A 14,490-nucleotide genomic window follows, 5' to 3' on the forward strand; every position below is an offset into this window, starting at 1 on the left:
TAGGGACTGCACGAGTTTTCATATGTGCCTCAATGTTTTTCCATGTATTTCTCTTGTCGTACACCAGGGCGACAGATTGCCAACTAATCCAGAATCGTGGGTTGGCTAAGTTCCAAGTCTACTTTGCACTTACCGTGTTTTATTGTCGATATATTTGATTTCATTTCAGTTCACTGTCTGCTTTTTGAATGTTACCCTTATCCAATTCATTAATTAAGTTATTAATCCAAGCAATAGAAGCACCAGCTGTATGAGAAAAGGGCTGATATTTTCACGGTCAGGTGACGGAAGATCGCCACACGAGAGTACTTCTATCTACCGATAGGGAAATAATGGCAGGTAGCATATGTCATTTTCATCCAATCAAAGAATACAGCAACTACACTAGATGTGTTCCATTGGGTTCAGATTAGGTGAATCACCATTAAATTTCTTGGCATTTCTTAATTTTTCTCTGATCACTATAGCTCAGAAAAGAAACATTAGAATAGCATGCATTTTCCTGTGGTATTCGTATCGGTTTAATAGTAAATCAAGCTGCTTTCTGACTACTTAGCAAAGTATGAGATCTACGGGAACATTATTACACATCACTTGCATCCCTTGATGCTTGATGTCTTCCCTGATGGCGGTGACATCTTTCACTAGGAAAGCTTTGTCGGTGTCAAAAGGCCAGATAGGTGCTAAATTGGTTTGAGGAGCAGGATACTGAATTTACGTTAGTAAAATATAGTTAACTGAATAATATTACACATATGAGATGAATGATGTATGAATTACTCCTAATTAAATACTTTCACGAGAAACTTACGTCGATCTTTGGACAAAAACAATGTTGTTAAAATCTGTTTCAGTAGATGATTAAGGAAATACAAAACAAAATAGAAAAGGTGAACTCTAGAACCATACCATCTTCCTTTAATCGCCTAGAATGAACGGCTTTATGAAAAATACTCCAAGTAGGCAGGTTGTTGTAAGTGCATACACAATGAATGCGAAGAAAAAACCCGTCTCTACGTAATCTACGCCTCTGAGTCCACATACAAAACCGTGATTTTTATATACTGGTGTCATACTTCGTATTCACACAACATTATTTATTTTACGCATCAGACAGAGTCCTTTTGGCGGAAAAGTTGGACAGCTTGTTACTTCCTCCATGTCGCGAAATGACCACGACGAGAAAAATCGAGGAATTAGAGCTAATACAGAGGCTTACTGACAGTCGGTCTTCCCACGCGCCATTCGCTAATGGAACAGGGTAGGGGGCTGTGGGGAGGGTGGTGGTTAGAGGGGGGGGGGTGGATCGTTTGGTGGTACCAGAAATACGCTCCGCCACACATCATTAGGCAATTTAGAGCATGATGTAGATCCAGATAATAAAATATTTAGTACTGAAAATGGTACAGTGCATTCTTTGATTATTACATTAAAGGCTTTGGGCAGCATTCGTGTTTGAAGCTAATGGTCGTGATCTGGAGCTTACATACTTTTCAGCTGAGGACGCAAGAGAATGACACGCCGCCTGTGTACCGCTGCTTTCCTGATGCTCATGCTGTTGGCAGCTTGCAATGCCCACCAAAAGAGGTCAAACATCAGGAGGCAGGGTAATCTCAAGAAACACCCGACACTGTTAAGTAGCAAGACAGCGAAACACGTCAACTTGGGCAGAGCAGCTCTGGTAGGCAGCAGGAGGACAAAGAGCGGAGCATCAAGCAGTCCAGACCTAGTGACCCTCAAGGCGATCAAAGTGGCCACATTCTACTTCGCTAACGACACAGAGGAGCAGCAGCTGAAGGACAGCGGCGCCTACGACAGGAAATCGGTGTTGCCGTATGACGTAACAGGTCAGTGCTGCAGGTGACACTCTCCTATCTTTAATCCACGATTTTGTGTGTGTGTGTGTGTGTGTATGAGTGTGTGTGTGTGTGTGTGTGTGTGTGAGAGAGAGAGAGAGAGAGAGAGAGAGAGAAAGAGAGAGATAGAGTCGTCAGTCTTCTGACCGGTTTGATGCATCCCGCTACGAATTCCTCTCCTGTGATAATCTCTTTTTCTCAGAGTAGCGCTTACAAACTACGTCCTCAATTATTTAATGAGTGTCCGCTAGGCTGTCTTTCTCTACAGCTTTTACCCCCTACAGCTCCCACTAGTACCATGAAAGTTATTCCGTAATGTCTTAACATATTTCCTGTCAGCTTGTCCATTCTTACTGTCGGTTTTTTCCATATATTCTTTCCCTCTCCAATTCTGCAGAGAATCTCCTCATTCCTTACCTCACCAGCCCACCTAATTTTCAACATTCTTCCGTAGCACCCCATCTCAGATGCTTCTGTTCCGTTTTCCCAAAGTCCGTGTTCCACTACTGTACAATACGGTGCTCCAAACGTACATTCCCAGAAATTTCTTCGTCAAATTAAAGCCTTTGTATTATACTAGCAGACTTCTCTAGGCCAGGAATTCTGCTTTTGATGTCCTCCTTGCACCGTCATCGCTTATTTTGCTGGCTAGTTAGCAAAACTCCTTAACCTCATCTACTTTGTGATCAACAGTCCTGATGTTAAGTTCCTCATTGTTTCATTTCGGCTACTTCTCATAAGTTTCGTCTTTCTTCGATTTTCTCTCAATCAGTCTTCTATTCTCATTAAACTGGTGGCAATGTCATCAGCGAATCCTTTCACCCTGAATTGCAATCCTACCTCATTAGTTTTTCGATGTATAGACTGAATAGAAGAGCCGAAAGACAGCATCCCTGTTTGATACCTTTTCAATCCGAGCACTTATTCTCGGTCTTCCAGTTTTACTGTTCCCTTTTAGTTGTTGAACACATTGTATGTCGCCTGTCTTTACCTCTAGTGTACTTCTATTGTTCTCAGAATATCGCACATCTTGTACCACTTCACATTGTCGAAAACTTTTGCTAGATGGACAAATCCTACAGGCGTGTCTTGATTTTCCTTTAGTCTTGCTTCCACCATCAAGCGCAAAGTCAGAACTGCCTCACTGGTGCTCTTACCTTCCCTAAAGCCAAACTGATCGTCGTCTAACATATCCACAGATTTCTTTTCCATTCTTCTGCGTGTTATTCTTGACAGCAACTTGGATGCATGAGCTGCTGACCTGATAGTGCGACAATTATCGCACTTGGAAGCTCTTGCAAAGTTCAAATGTGTGTGAATTCCTAAGGAACCAAACTGCTGAGGTCATCGGTCCCTAGACTTACACACAACTTAAACTAACTTACGCTAAGAACAACACACACACCCATACCCGAGGGAGGACTCAAACCCCCGGCTGGGGGGGACGCGCCGTCCGTGTCATGGCGCCTCAAATCACGCTGTCTCTCCGCGCGGCTGCTCTTGCAGTATTCGAAATTGTGTGTGTGATGTTTTTCCGTAAGTCAGTTGAAAATAGCGCCCGACTCACATTTTACACACCAACAAGAGTAGTCGTTTTCTTGCCACTTCCCCCAATGATTTTAGAAGTTCTGGTGAAATTTTATCTATGCACCCAGCATTATTTTATCTTAAGACTTCCAAAAGTTAATTAAATTCTGATTGTAATACTGGGTCCTTTCCCTCTTCTATACTGACTACTGTATCTTCTGCTGTCATGTCATCAGACAGGCCTTCCCCTTCACAGAGGCCTTCAGTGTATACTTTTCACCTAGCAACTCTCGTCTACGCATTTGGCCTTGGAATTACCATTGTACGCTTAATGTTACCACTGAAGATTGTTTGGCCTTTTATACACTGAAGAGTCAAGGAAACTGGTACACCTGCCTAATATCGTGTATGGCCCCCGCGAGCCATGCAGAAGTGCCGCAAAGCGACATGGCATGAATTCAACTAATTTCTGAAATAATGTTGGAGGGAAATGACACCATGAATCATGCAAAGCCGTACGTAAGTCAGTCAGAGTAGGAGGGGTTGGAGATCTCTTCTGAACAGCAAGCTGCGAGGCATCTCAAATATGCTCAATAATGTTCATGTCTGTGAACTTTGGAGGCCAACGAAAGTGTTTAATCTCAGAAGAGTGTTCCTGGAGCCACTCTGTAGCAATCCTGGACGTATGGGGGAGTCGCATTGGCCTGCTAGAATTGCACAAGTACGTCGGAATGCACAACGGACATGAATGGATGCAGGTGATCAATCACGAGGCAGAGTTGTATCTGAACGTATCAGGGATCCATATCACTCCAAGTACTCACGCCCCACACCATTACAGAGCCTCCACCAGCTTGAATAGTCCCCTACGGACATGCAGGGTCCATCGGTTGATGAGTTACTCTCCATACCCGTACACGTCCAACTGCTCGACACAATTTGAAACGAGACTCGTCCGACTAGGCAACACGTTTCCAATCATGGACAGTCCAATAACGATTTTGAATGGCCCAGACGAGGCGTACAGCTTTTTGTGGCGCAGTCATCAAGGAAACACGAGTGGGCCTTCGGTTTCCAAAGGCCATATCGGTGCTGTTTCGTTGAGCGCTGACACTTGTTGATGGCCCAGCATTAAAATCCGCAGCAATCTGCGGAAGGGTTGCACTTCTGCCGCGTTGAGCGATTGATTCTCTTCAGTCGTCGTTGGTCCCTTTCTTGCAGGAGCTTTTTCCGGCTGCAGCAATGTCGGAGATGTGATGTTTTACCGGATTCCTGATATTCAAGGTACAATCGTGAATTGATCGTACGGGAAAGTTCCCACTTCATCGCTACCTCGGAGATGCTGTGTCCCATCACTCGTGCCCTACTATAACACCACGTTCAAACTCTCTTAAATCTTGAAAAACTGCCATTGTGCCCGTGGCAGGAGTAACCGATCTAACAACTGTGCCAGACACTTGTTGTCTTATACGGGCGTTGCCGTCTGCAGCGCCTTATTCTGCCTGTTTACATATCTCTATGTTTGAATAAGTGTGCCTATACCAGATCTTTGTCTCTTCAGTGTATATTCTGATACAGTCTTTCCTACGATCATTTCTTTTTTGATTTCTTCACATTTTTCATGCAGCCATTTAATCTAAGCTTCCCTGCACATCCTATTTATTTCAGTCCTAAGTGACTTGTATCTCTGTATTTCTCAATTTCCGTGAACATTTTTGTATTTCCATCTTTCATCGATAAACTGATGTGTTTCGTCTGTTACCCAAGATCCCTTCGCAGTAACCTTCATGGTACCTACGTTTTTCTTTTCAACTTCAGTGATTGCCCTTTTTACGGATGTTCATTTCTCTTCAACTGAATTGCCAAGTAAGCTGTTCGTTATTGTAGTATCTAAAGCCTTTCGTAATTTCAAGCGTATCTCTTCACTACTTAGTCCTACCGTATCCCACTTCTTTGCGCACTGATACTTCTTGACTAGTCTCTACAGCCCACTCTTCGTCACCATTAAGTGGTTATTTGAGTGTATATCTGCTAATTGGTACACCTTGCAATCCAGTATCTTACAATGTAGGCTTTCATGGCCGGTGTTGTCTTCAGTTAAAACTTCCGGGATGAGAGGCCGTGGTCGATGTATAAAATTTCTACCTGACATTTCGTCTCCAGCTGCGGGAGACATCTTCTGAGGCCGTCCGGCTACTGCCACTGAGGCTACAGGTACTCTAGCATTTATAGAGAGCGTAGAGGGCACCACCATTCGTCACGTGATGCCGACGGTATGCCTATCTTTGGAAGGCGTCATCATTCTCGATTAAGAGTAATCAATTGTCATTCTGCTGGGGCAACGTCGACATCCATATTTTGTCTAACTTTAAAACTTCCTCTTTTCTATTAAAATTGTTATGGTGTTTGTGAATCTCTATTGCTTCTCTATACATGCGCGCATGATAATGGGATGTTCGTGCTAGAACGCTTGTCTCATTAAATTTAATTTCGCGATTCCCATCTCGAAAAACATGCTTAGCTGCGGCCGATTTTTCGATGTGTCCTAAGCGACAGTTTCTTTTATGGTCGGCTAAGCGGGTGTTTACATTTCTTTTCGTTGTTCCAATATATACTTGTCCACAACTGCATGGAATTTTGTATACCCCAGGTGTTGCCAGGGGGTGTCGGGCGTCTTTTGCAGTTCTTAAATATTCCTTAATCTTCTTGGTGGGCTTGAAGATTGTTTCGATCCCATATTTGGCCAGAACTTCCCCGATACGGTCCGTGACTTTATTACTGAACGGTAGGAAAACTTTTCCAGTAGGTGACCGTTGTTGCTCTGGACTTCTGGCTTCTTTTCTTCGTTGATGGAGGGCTCGATCAATTTCCTTGCTGGTATATCCGTTTTTCATGAAGGCTGACCGTAAGTGGTTTAGTTCATTTTGTAAGTAAGCCGGCTCGCAGATTTTGTTGGCTCTGTCAAGGTTTTCATGACACCTCTTTTTTGCTTTGGATGATGGTTAGATTCCTTGTGAAGGTATCGATCCGTGTGAGTGTTTTTTCTATATACCTTGTGGCCTAGCGCCCCATCCACCCGTTTAATTACCGACACATCCAGGAAATTGAATTGACCGTTGCTCTCTTTCTCCATCGTAAACTGTATCTTCAGGTTAATACGGTTCAGAGGCACCAAGAAGACATCCAACTCTTCTTCACCATGAGTCCACACTACAAATGTGTCATCAACATAGTGATTCCATTTAGCAGGCTTTTTACTGGCAGTCTGCAGCGCTCGCTGTTCGAAAATCTCCATAAATAAATTGGCAACAGGTGGGCTGAGAGGGCTTCCCATCGCCACCCCGTCGATCTGTTCATAAAACTCGTTGTTATACTGGAAATAAGTTGTCGTCAGGCAGTGTTTAAATAAAGCCACTATGTCAGTAGTAAAAATATCTGCTATATATGAAATAGCTTCGCTTACAGGCACCATGGTAAACAATGACACTACATCGAAGCTCACGAGAATATCACTTGGGCTGTCGTTAATCTCCCTCAGTTTTTCAATAAAATGCGCCGAGTTTTTAATGGAACTGTCCGTTCTGCCAATGTGTGGTTGCAGCAAGCAGGCGAGACATCTGGCCACCTCTTGTGTTGGAGATCCTATGGCACTCACAATCGGTCTCAACGGGACCTGTGGTTTATGTACCTTTGGGAGTCCATAAAGTCTGGGTGGATAAGCTTCCGTTTTGCATAGTTGTTTTTTATCATCCGAAGAAAGAGAATATTGTTTCACCAATTAATTGGTATTTTTCAAAATTTTGGTTGTAGGGTCCTTCTGAAGCTTTTTGTACGTAGTCGGATCCAAAAGGTCACTAATCTTCTTGTGATAATCTTCGGTGTTCAGCAAAACCGTACCATTTCCTTTATTAGCTGCAAGTACAATAATGCTCTTATCCGCATTGATGTCCCTCGGTGCCCTCCTTTCCGCTTCAGACAAATTGCTGGTAGGTGGCTTCGCTTGGCGTAATATTCTGGCTGTTTCAGTCCCGATTTCATCCGCGGAATGCGATGATAACAAACGGATTCCTGCTTCCACATTGGCTATAATATCCTCCGTAGGGACCTTTAGTGACTGCAAAGTTGCCTCCTTTCGATAGAACTGAATGTTCCTCTTTCGTTAATTCTCTCCCAGACCTTATTCCAGTCATAACACTGCATTATGTTACTGATATATAAAATAAACAGAAATGCAGAAGTGAAACATCAGTTGCTGACAATTCTCGAACTGTGATTAACATGTCTGGGAGAGAAATTTTTGAAAAACTCAATTAGTCTTTCTCCTCTCTCATTCATAATACCATATTCCCCCGTAACCCATTCTTGTATTCTTTCCCCTACCTATGCATTCCAGTCCCCCATGACTGTTAGATTTTTATCTTCCTTTACGTGTTGAAGTATCTATTTCGTATTCTCATATACTTTATCTCTTCATCTTCAGCTCATGACTTCGGCGTATACACACTATATGATCAAGAGTATTCGCACACCTGGCTGGAAATGGCTCAGAAGTTCGTGGCGCCCTACATCGGTAATGCTGGAATTCAATATGGTATTGGCCCACCCTTAGCCTTGATGCCAGCTTCCACTCTCGCAGGCACACGTTTCAACAGGTGCTGGAAGGTTTGTTGGGGAATAGCAGCCCATTCTTCACGGGATGCTGCACTGAGGAGAGGTATCGATATCGGTGGGTGAGACCTGGCAAGAAGTCGGCGTTGCAAAACATCAAAAAGGTGTTCTATAGGATTCAGGTCAGGAATCTGTGCTGGCCAGTTCATTACAGGGATGTTATTGTCGTGTAGCCACTCAGCCATAGGCCGTGCGTTATGAAAAGGTGCTCGATCATGTTGAAAGATGCAATCGCCTACCCCGAATTGCTCTACAACAATGGGAAGCAAGAAGCTGCTTAAACTTCAATGTAGGACTGTGCTGTGGTAGTGCCACGCAAAACAACAAGGGGTGCAGGGCCCCCTCCATGAAAAACACGATCACACCATAACACTACCGACACCGAATTTTACTGCTGTCACTACACACGCTGACAAATGACGTTCACCAAGCATTCGCCATACCCACACCCTAACGTGGGATCGCCACATTGTCTACCGTGATTCGACACTCCACAAAACGTTTTTCTACAGTCCAACTGTCCAATGTTTTCGCTCCTTACACCAAGCGAGGCGACGTTAGGCATTTACCGGCGTGATGTGTGGCTCATGAGCAGCCGCTCGACCATGAAATCCAAGTTTTGTAACCTCCGGGCTACCTGTCATACTTCTTGCAGTGGATCCTGATGCAGTTTGGAGTTCCTGTGTGATGGTCTGCATAGATGTCTGCCTTTTACACATTACGACCCTCTTCAACTGTTGGTGGTCTCTGTCAGTCAACAGACGAGGTCGACCTGTACGCTTTTGTGCTGTATGTGTACCTTCACGTTTCCACTTCAGTGTCATATCGGAAACAGTGGATCTAGGGGTGTTTAGGAGTGTGGAAATCTCCCGTACAGACGTATGACACAAGTGACACCAAATCACCTGACCAAGTTCCAAGTCCGTGAGTTCCGCGGAGCGCCCCATTCTGCTCTCTCGCGGTGTCAGACTACTGAGGTCGCTGATATGGAGTACCTGGCAGTAGGTGGCAGGAAAATGCACCTACTATGAAAAACGTACATTTTTGGTGGTGTCCGGATACTTTTGATCACATAGTGTACCTGAACTATCTTTGGCGTGTTTGTTTGCTGTCGTTTCTGATGAGAACAACCCTATCACTGAACTTTTCATGGTACCTCACTCTCTGCCCTACCTTTCTATTCATAATGAATCCTTCTCCCACTGTACCATTTTCTGCTGCTGTTGATATTACCCAATACTCATCCGAACAGGAATCCTTGTGTTCTTCCCATTTCTCTTCACTTAGTCTAGGTGGAGCCTTAGCGTTTTCCGTTTTCAAATATTCTACCTCCCCGATCATTTCCAAACTTCTAACGTTCCACACCCCGACCAGCAGAACGTTATTCTTTCGTTAGTTAATCATTCTTTTTCTCATGGACCGAATGAGGGACTAATTTGGAATCTTATGCCAATGGGGAGATCATCATGATACTGAATCCACACCAGAAAATATGTAGAGAGCGTTACAAAAGGATTCATCCGATTTCAATACATTTTGTAGACGAACTAAGATAGAAACTCGGGCTGAAGTAAATTTAATAAATGGTATAAATCATTGTTATATAGGGCCAACAGGGCCTCTTTTGCACCGGACCTGAGAGTCACACATTCAGTTCATGTTTTACATTATATTTACCTAATACTTAATAGGACAAACAGTATTAAAATGATCTGAGTGCCGTAGAGTCAGTGTGAGTAAACAGTATTGGCTACAAACTAATAAAATTACTGCTGCAGCTGCTGCACAAATAGTAACAAAAAAAATAATAATAACGAAAGAGCCGTACTGTTGACGCCGCAGTATTATAATGAAATTCCACCTGTTCAAACGGAGAACGGAAAATTCCTCTTGTTGCTTTGCAATATAGGGTACAGTCTTGTAAAATAGGAATAATCATTTTTAAGCACCCGGCACCCTCATAAAAATGAAAGCAAGCCATTAGAATGTTTCTGACGGATTGTATTACATATCGATTTTCATCATTAAATGACTAGAATTTATTTTATGAATATTAAATCAATTCCAAAGGAGTAGTAGTGTTTCCGAGTCTTTTTGAAACCACGTCCACAACTACGAAGTTATTCCATCTGACTATCGTGGTTGTGTCTTTTATCAAGTGACGCCGACAAACAGTATTGAAGTTATACGTCGGCACGTGAGAAGACTATCACACAAACGGCTTAAAATCTCATGTATTCCAGCTGCTGCCAAACGTGCTTTACTAGAGAATGGAGAATGTGTTATGTGACGATCAGTTTGCCTTTAGAGAAGATAAAGGCACCAGAGAGGCAGTTCTGATTTCGCGCTTGGTAATGGAAGTTAGAATGAAGGAAAACCAAGATACGCTTATAGGATCTGTCGACCTAGAAAAAGCGTTCGACAGTTTGAAATGGTACAAGACTTGCAGTATCTTGAGAAAAATAGTACACTGCAGGGATAGACGGGTGACATTCAATGTGTTCAAGAAGCATGAGGGAACAATAAGACAAAGACAAAGAAGGAAGTGACCAGATTAAAATGGGTGTAAGAGAGGGATGCGGTCTTTCGCTCCTTCTATTCAGTCTATACATCGAAAAAGCATGACGGAACTAAAGAGACAGGTTCAAGAAAGGGATTGCAAGTCAGGATGAAAGGAGTCGCTGATGACATTACTACCCTCAGGGAAACTGAAGAAGAAATACAGGATGTGTTGAATGGAATAAACGGTCTATTGAGTACAGAATATGGTCTGAGAGTAAATAGGAAAAAGAAAAAGGTAATGAGAAGTAGCAAAAATGTGCATACAGAGAAACTTAACATCGAATTTGATGGTCATGAAGCAGACTACATTAAGGAATTTTACTACCTCAGAAGCAAGTATAATTATAACCACCCAGTATTTTTGTATGTGTTCGGTCAGTATAGGATTGGCTGACGTCTTCTCACAGCCATCTCTTCTCTGTCGTTCCCGACTGGCGTGCTGGTGCTTGACTTTACTCTGTAACATGTGATATAAAAACATAGGGATTTTACTGTACTATTTGTACACCCGACCTGCCCTAGGAAAGCCGGTGGCAGCATGTTCTTGACGTCCGTGGCTTACAACACGTGCTGGTTTTAGGAACATCACACCCGGCACCTTGTTGCAGCGGACGCAGAGAGCCGCAGCCGACTGTTCGTAACGACACCGCTGGTGAGGCGCGGCATACCGGCCTCCCTGAGCACTGTGCCGTACGACGAGGCCGCGGACGCCCCCCTCACACCCTACCCCAGTCTGGAGCTTCACCGCACCACGGAGGACTCCATCACCGACTGCCACTCGCAACTGGTGTCCGTCATCTCCACCACGGTGAGATTCCTACAGTGCACCATTCGTGGCTATCACGTTTCTTTTTATGTGAGAGTTAGTTGTCGTAAATCGTAAAAATTTTATCGTGGTCTCAGCAGAAAAGATACTAAACAGAGAACTATCCGTTGTAGGTGCCACTAATGAAACCTACCAACGTTAGCTATTTTAATCAAATAAAATTGTATAATTCCAGATACCTTTTCAAGTCTCAAACATCTACACTAATGGCCATTAAAATTGCTACACCACGAAGATGACGTGCTACACACGTGAAATTTAACCGACAGGAAGAAGATGCTCTGATATGCAAATGATTACCTTTTCAGATAATTCACACAATGCTGGCGCCGGTGGCGACACCTACAACATGCTGACATGAGGAAAGTTCCCAATCGATATCTCATACACAAACAGCAGTTGACCGGCGTTGCCTGGTGAAACGTTGTTGTGATGGCTCGTGTAAGGAGGAGAAATGCGTACCATTACATTTCCGACTTTGATAAAGGTCGGATTGTAGCCCAACGCGATTGCTGTTTATCGTATCGCGACATTGCTGATTGCGTTGGTCGAGATCCAATGACTATTAGCAGAATATGGAATCGGTGGGTTCAGGACGGTAATACGGAACGCCGTGTTGGATCCCAACGGCCTCGTATCGCTAGCAGTCGAGATGACAGGCATCTTTCCCACATGGTTGTAGCGGATCGTGTAGCCACGTCTCGATCCCTGAGTCAACAGATGGGGACGTTTGAAAGACAACAATCATATGCACGAACAGTTCGACAACGTTTGCAGCAGCATGGACTATCAGCTCGGAGACCATGGCTGCAGTTACCCTTGACACTGCGTCACAGACAGGAGCGCCTGCGATAGTGTACTCAACGACGAACCTGGGTGCACGAATGGCAAAACGTCATTTTTCGGATGAATCCAGGTTCTGTTTACAGCATCATGATGGTCGCATCCGTGTTTGGCAACATCGCGGTGAACGCACATTGGAAGCGTGTATTCGTCGTCGCCATACTGGCGTATCACCCGGCGTGATGGAATGGGGTGCCATTGGTTACACGTCTCGGTCACCTCTTGTTCGCATTGACGGCACTATGCACAGTGGACGTTACACTTCAGATGTGTTACGACCCGTGGCTCTACCCTTCATTGGATCTCTGCGAAACCCTACATTTCAGCAGCATAATACACTACCGCATGTTGCAGGTCCTGTACGGGCCGTTCTGGATACAGAAAATGTAGGACTGCTGCCCTGACAAGCACATTCTCCAGATCTCTCACTAACTGGAAACGTCTGGTGAATGGTGGCCGAGCATCTGGCTCGTCACAATAAGCCAATGAACTGTGGTATCATGTTGAAGCAGCATGAGCAGTTGTTCCTGTGCACGCCATCCAAGCTCTGTTTGACTCAATGCCTAGGCGTATCAAGGCCGTTATTACGACCAGAGGCGGTTGTTCTGGGAACTGATTTCTCAGGATCTGTGCACCCAAATTAGGAGAAAATGTAATCACGTGTCAGTTCTAGTATAATATATTTGTCCAATGAATACCCGTTTATCATCTGCATTTCTTTTTGTTGTAGGAATTTTAATGGCCAGTAGTGTATGATGTACCAAGGTCTGGATTCTAAACCGGGTCTCCCGCTCGCTAGGCAGATGCGCTGACTAGTACGCCACCCTGGCGCTGTGAGTTTGCACAGCTGCACGGACTGCTATAGTGTTATTCCCTCCTCAAACCAAACTCCCACCGACGCCTCATCCCACCAAGTGCACCCCCTAAACTCGAACAGCACTGCAAAGGCTCTCCAGCTGTATTTCAGTATATTCTCAAACCAGTAACTGCCGAGGATATACCTAAGATGTGTCTGTCGATTTGTCCAACACTGATGCGTCAGTGTCGTACAATGCTTGACGTGATTTTAAAATTATAGACGACAAAAATTTAGAAAGATGTTTGCTGATTATTATTTAGTGTAAAATAGGAACATACTGCTCCGCTTCACTATGGTTTCGTCAGTGCTGTCATCATACTATTTACTAGAATGGAATCATCTGGAATAGCCGCACTCATCACTCTTCTAGTAGCTCGCCTCTTTGAGAACTCTCCAGAAATACCGTCTCCAGCTGAAGGGGTTATTTTATTTTGCTGGCTTGATACGTCACTCTTATGGCGCCAGTCACAATGTACGTGTCAAATAATTTTCACGATTTCCAAAGGCACGAACGCCAGTTTTCAGCCTAATCAGTGACTCAAAATAGAATTCAGGAACGCTAACAGACTGCCGATTCTGCTCGCATGCAAATCACATTTATGTAAGGTTTATTCATCGGGGTTCACGTGGGGATGTAAGTTCAAAAGAATGCTAAGACAAAAATAACTACAAAAGTTCAGATAAACCGAAACACAAGATTTTTATACAAGAGGAAACTCATACGAACACTTGCTCATGTTCGATATTGTGAAACAAATCTGCTGTAAGCTCTCTGCTTTCCATATTTTGAGATGAAAGACAATAAAGTCTGGTAAACATGGGCTCTAAAGAGCGTACTTTAAGAGCTAAGAGCACTGGTTCATCTTCGCTGCTGTGCGACACAGCTCGTCTACTGAGCAAGTCCTCTTAAGGTATGCTCTTTAGAGGCCACGTTTACTGGACTCTTTTTTTCTTGTTTTGGTCCGTATTACCATCTCTTAAAACATGGAAACTAGGCATATTGCAGTAGAAGAGATTTGTTTCACACTAACGAAGGTGAACAAGTGCTCACAGCTCTTAATGTATGTATTTTAGAGGCCACGATTATTGAGACCTTTTTGTTTCTTGTAGCGTGTGCTTTCAACTGTATGCCGCTTTACACCAATTATGATTCACCTTGTGCACATCGAAGTATTTGATAGCTACAAATCTGTGCTGATTTTTGTCCAGGGCAAAATATTTCGTCATTTATCGTTGATATTGTACGGATGTTTCAATTAATTAATACTGATTAAAACATCGTTATTAGCGTGAGACACATTACCTATATCGAGTTATTTATACTTTGTACATTGTATCTGATCAGTTAC

General features: G+C 43.7%; 1 protein-coding gene across 2 annotated transcripts in view; it reads left to right on the plus strand.

Moving 5' to 3' along the window:
* Window positions 1-14,490, plus strand: part of LOC124788080 (major royal jelly protein 1-like) — a 64,366-nt gene that overhangs the window by 13,891 nt on the left and 35,985 nt on the right. For both annotated transcript variants that reach the window (XM_047255176.1, XM_047255177.1), the window contains exons 2-3: window positions 1,498-1,847; window positions 11,222-11,421. In XM_047255176.1, the coding sequence (XP_047111132.1) occupies window positions 1,514-1,847; window positions 11,222-11,421 (534 nt within the window). In that variant the 5' untranslated portion in view covers window positions 1,498-1,513. The remainder of the gene's footprint in view (window positions 1-1,497; window positions 1,848-11,221; window positions 11,422-14,490) is intronic.

The sequence above is a fragment of the Schistocerca piceifrons genome, chromosome 3 (genome assembly GCF_021461385.2).
Source record: "Schistocerca piceifrons isolate TAMUIC-IGC-003096 chromosome 3, iqSchPice1.1, whole genome shotgun sequence".
NCBI classification, from domain to species: Eukaryota; Metazoa; Arthropoda; class Insecta; order Orthoptera; family Acrididae; genus Schistocerca; species Schistocerca piceifrons.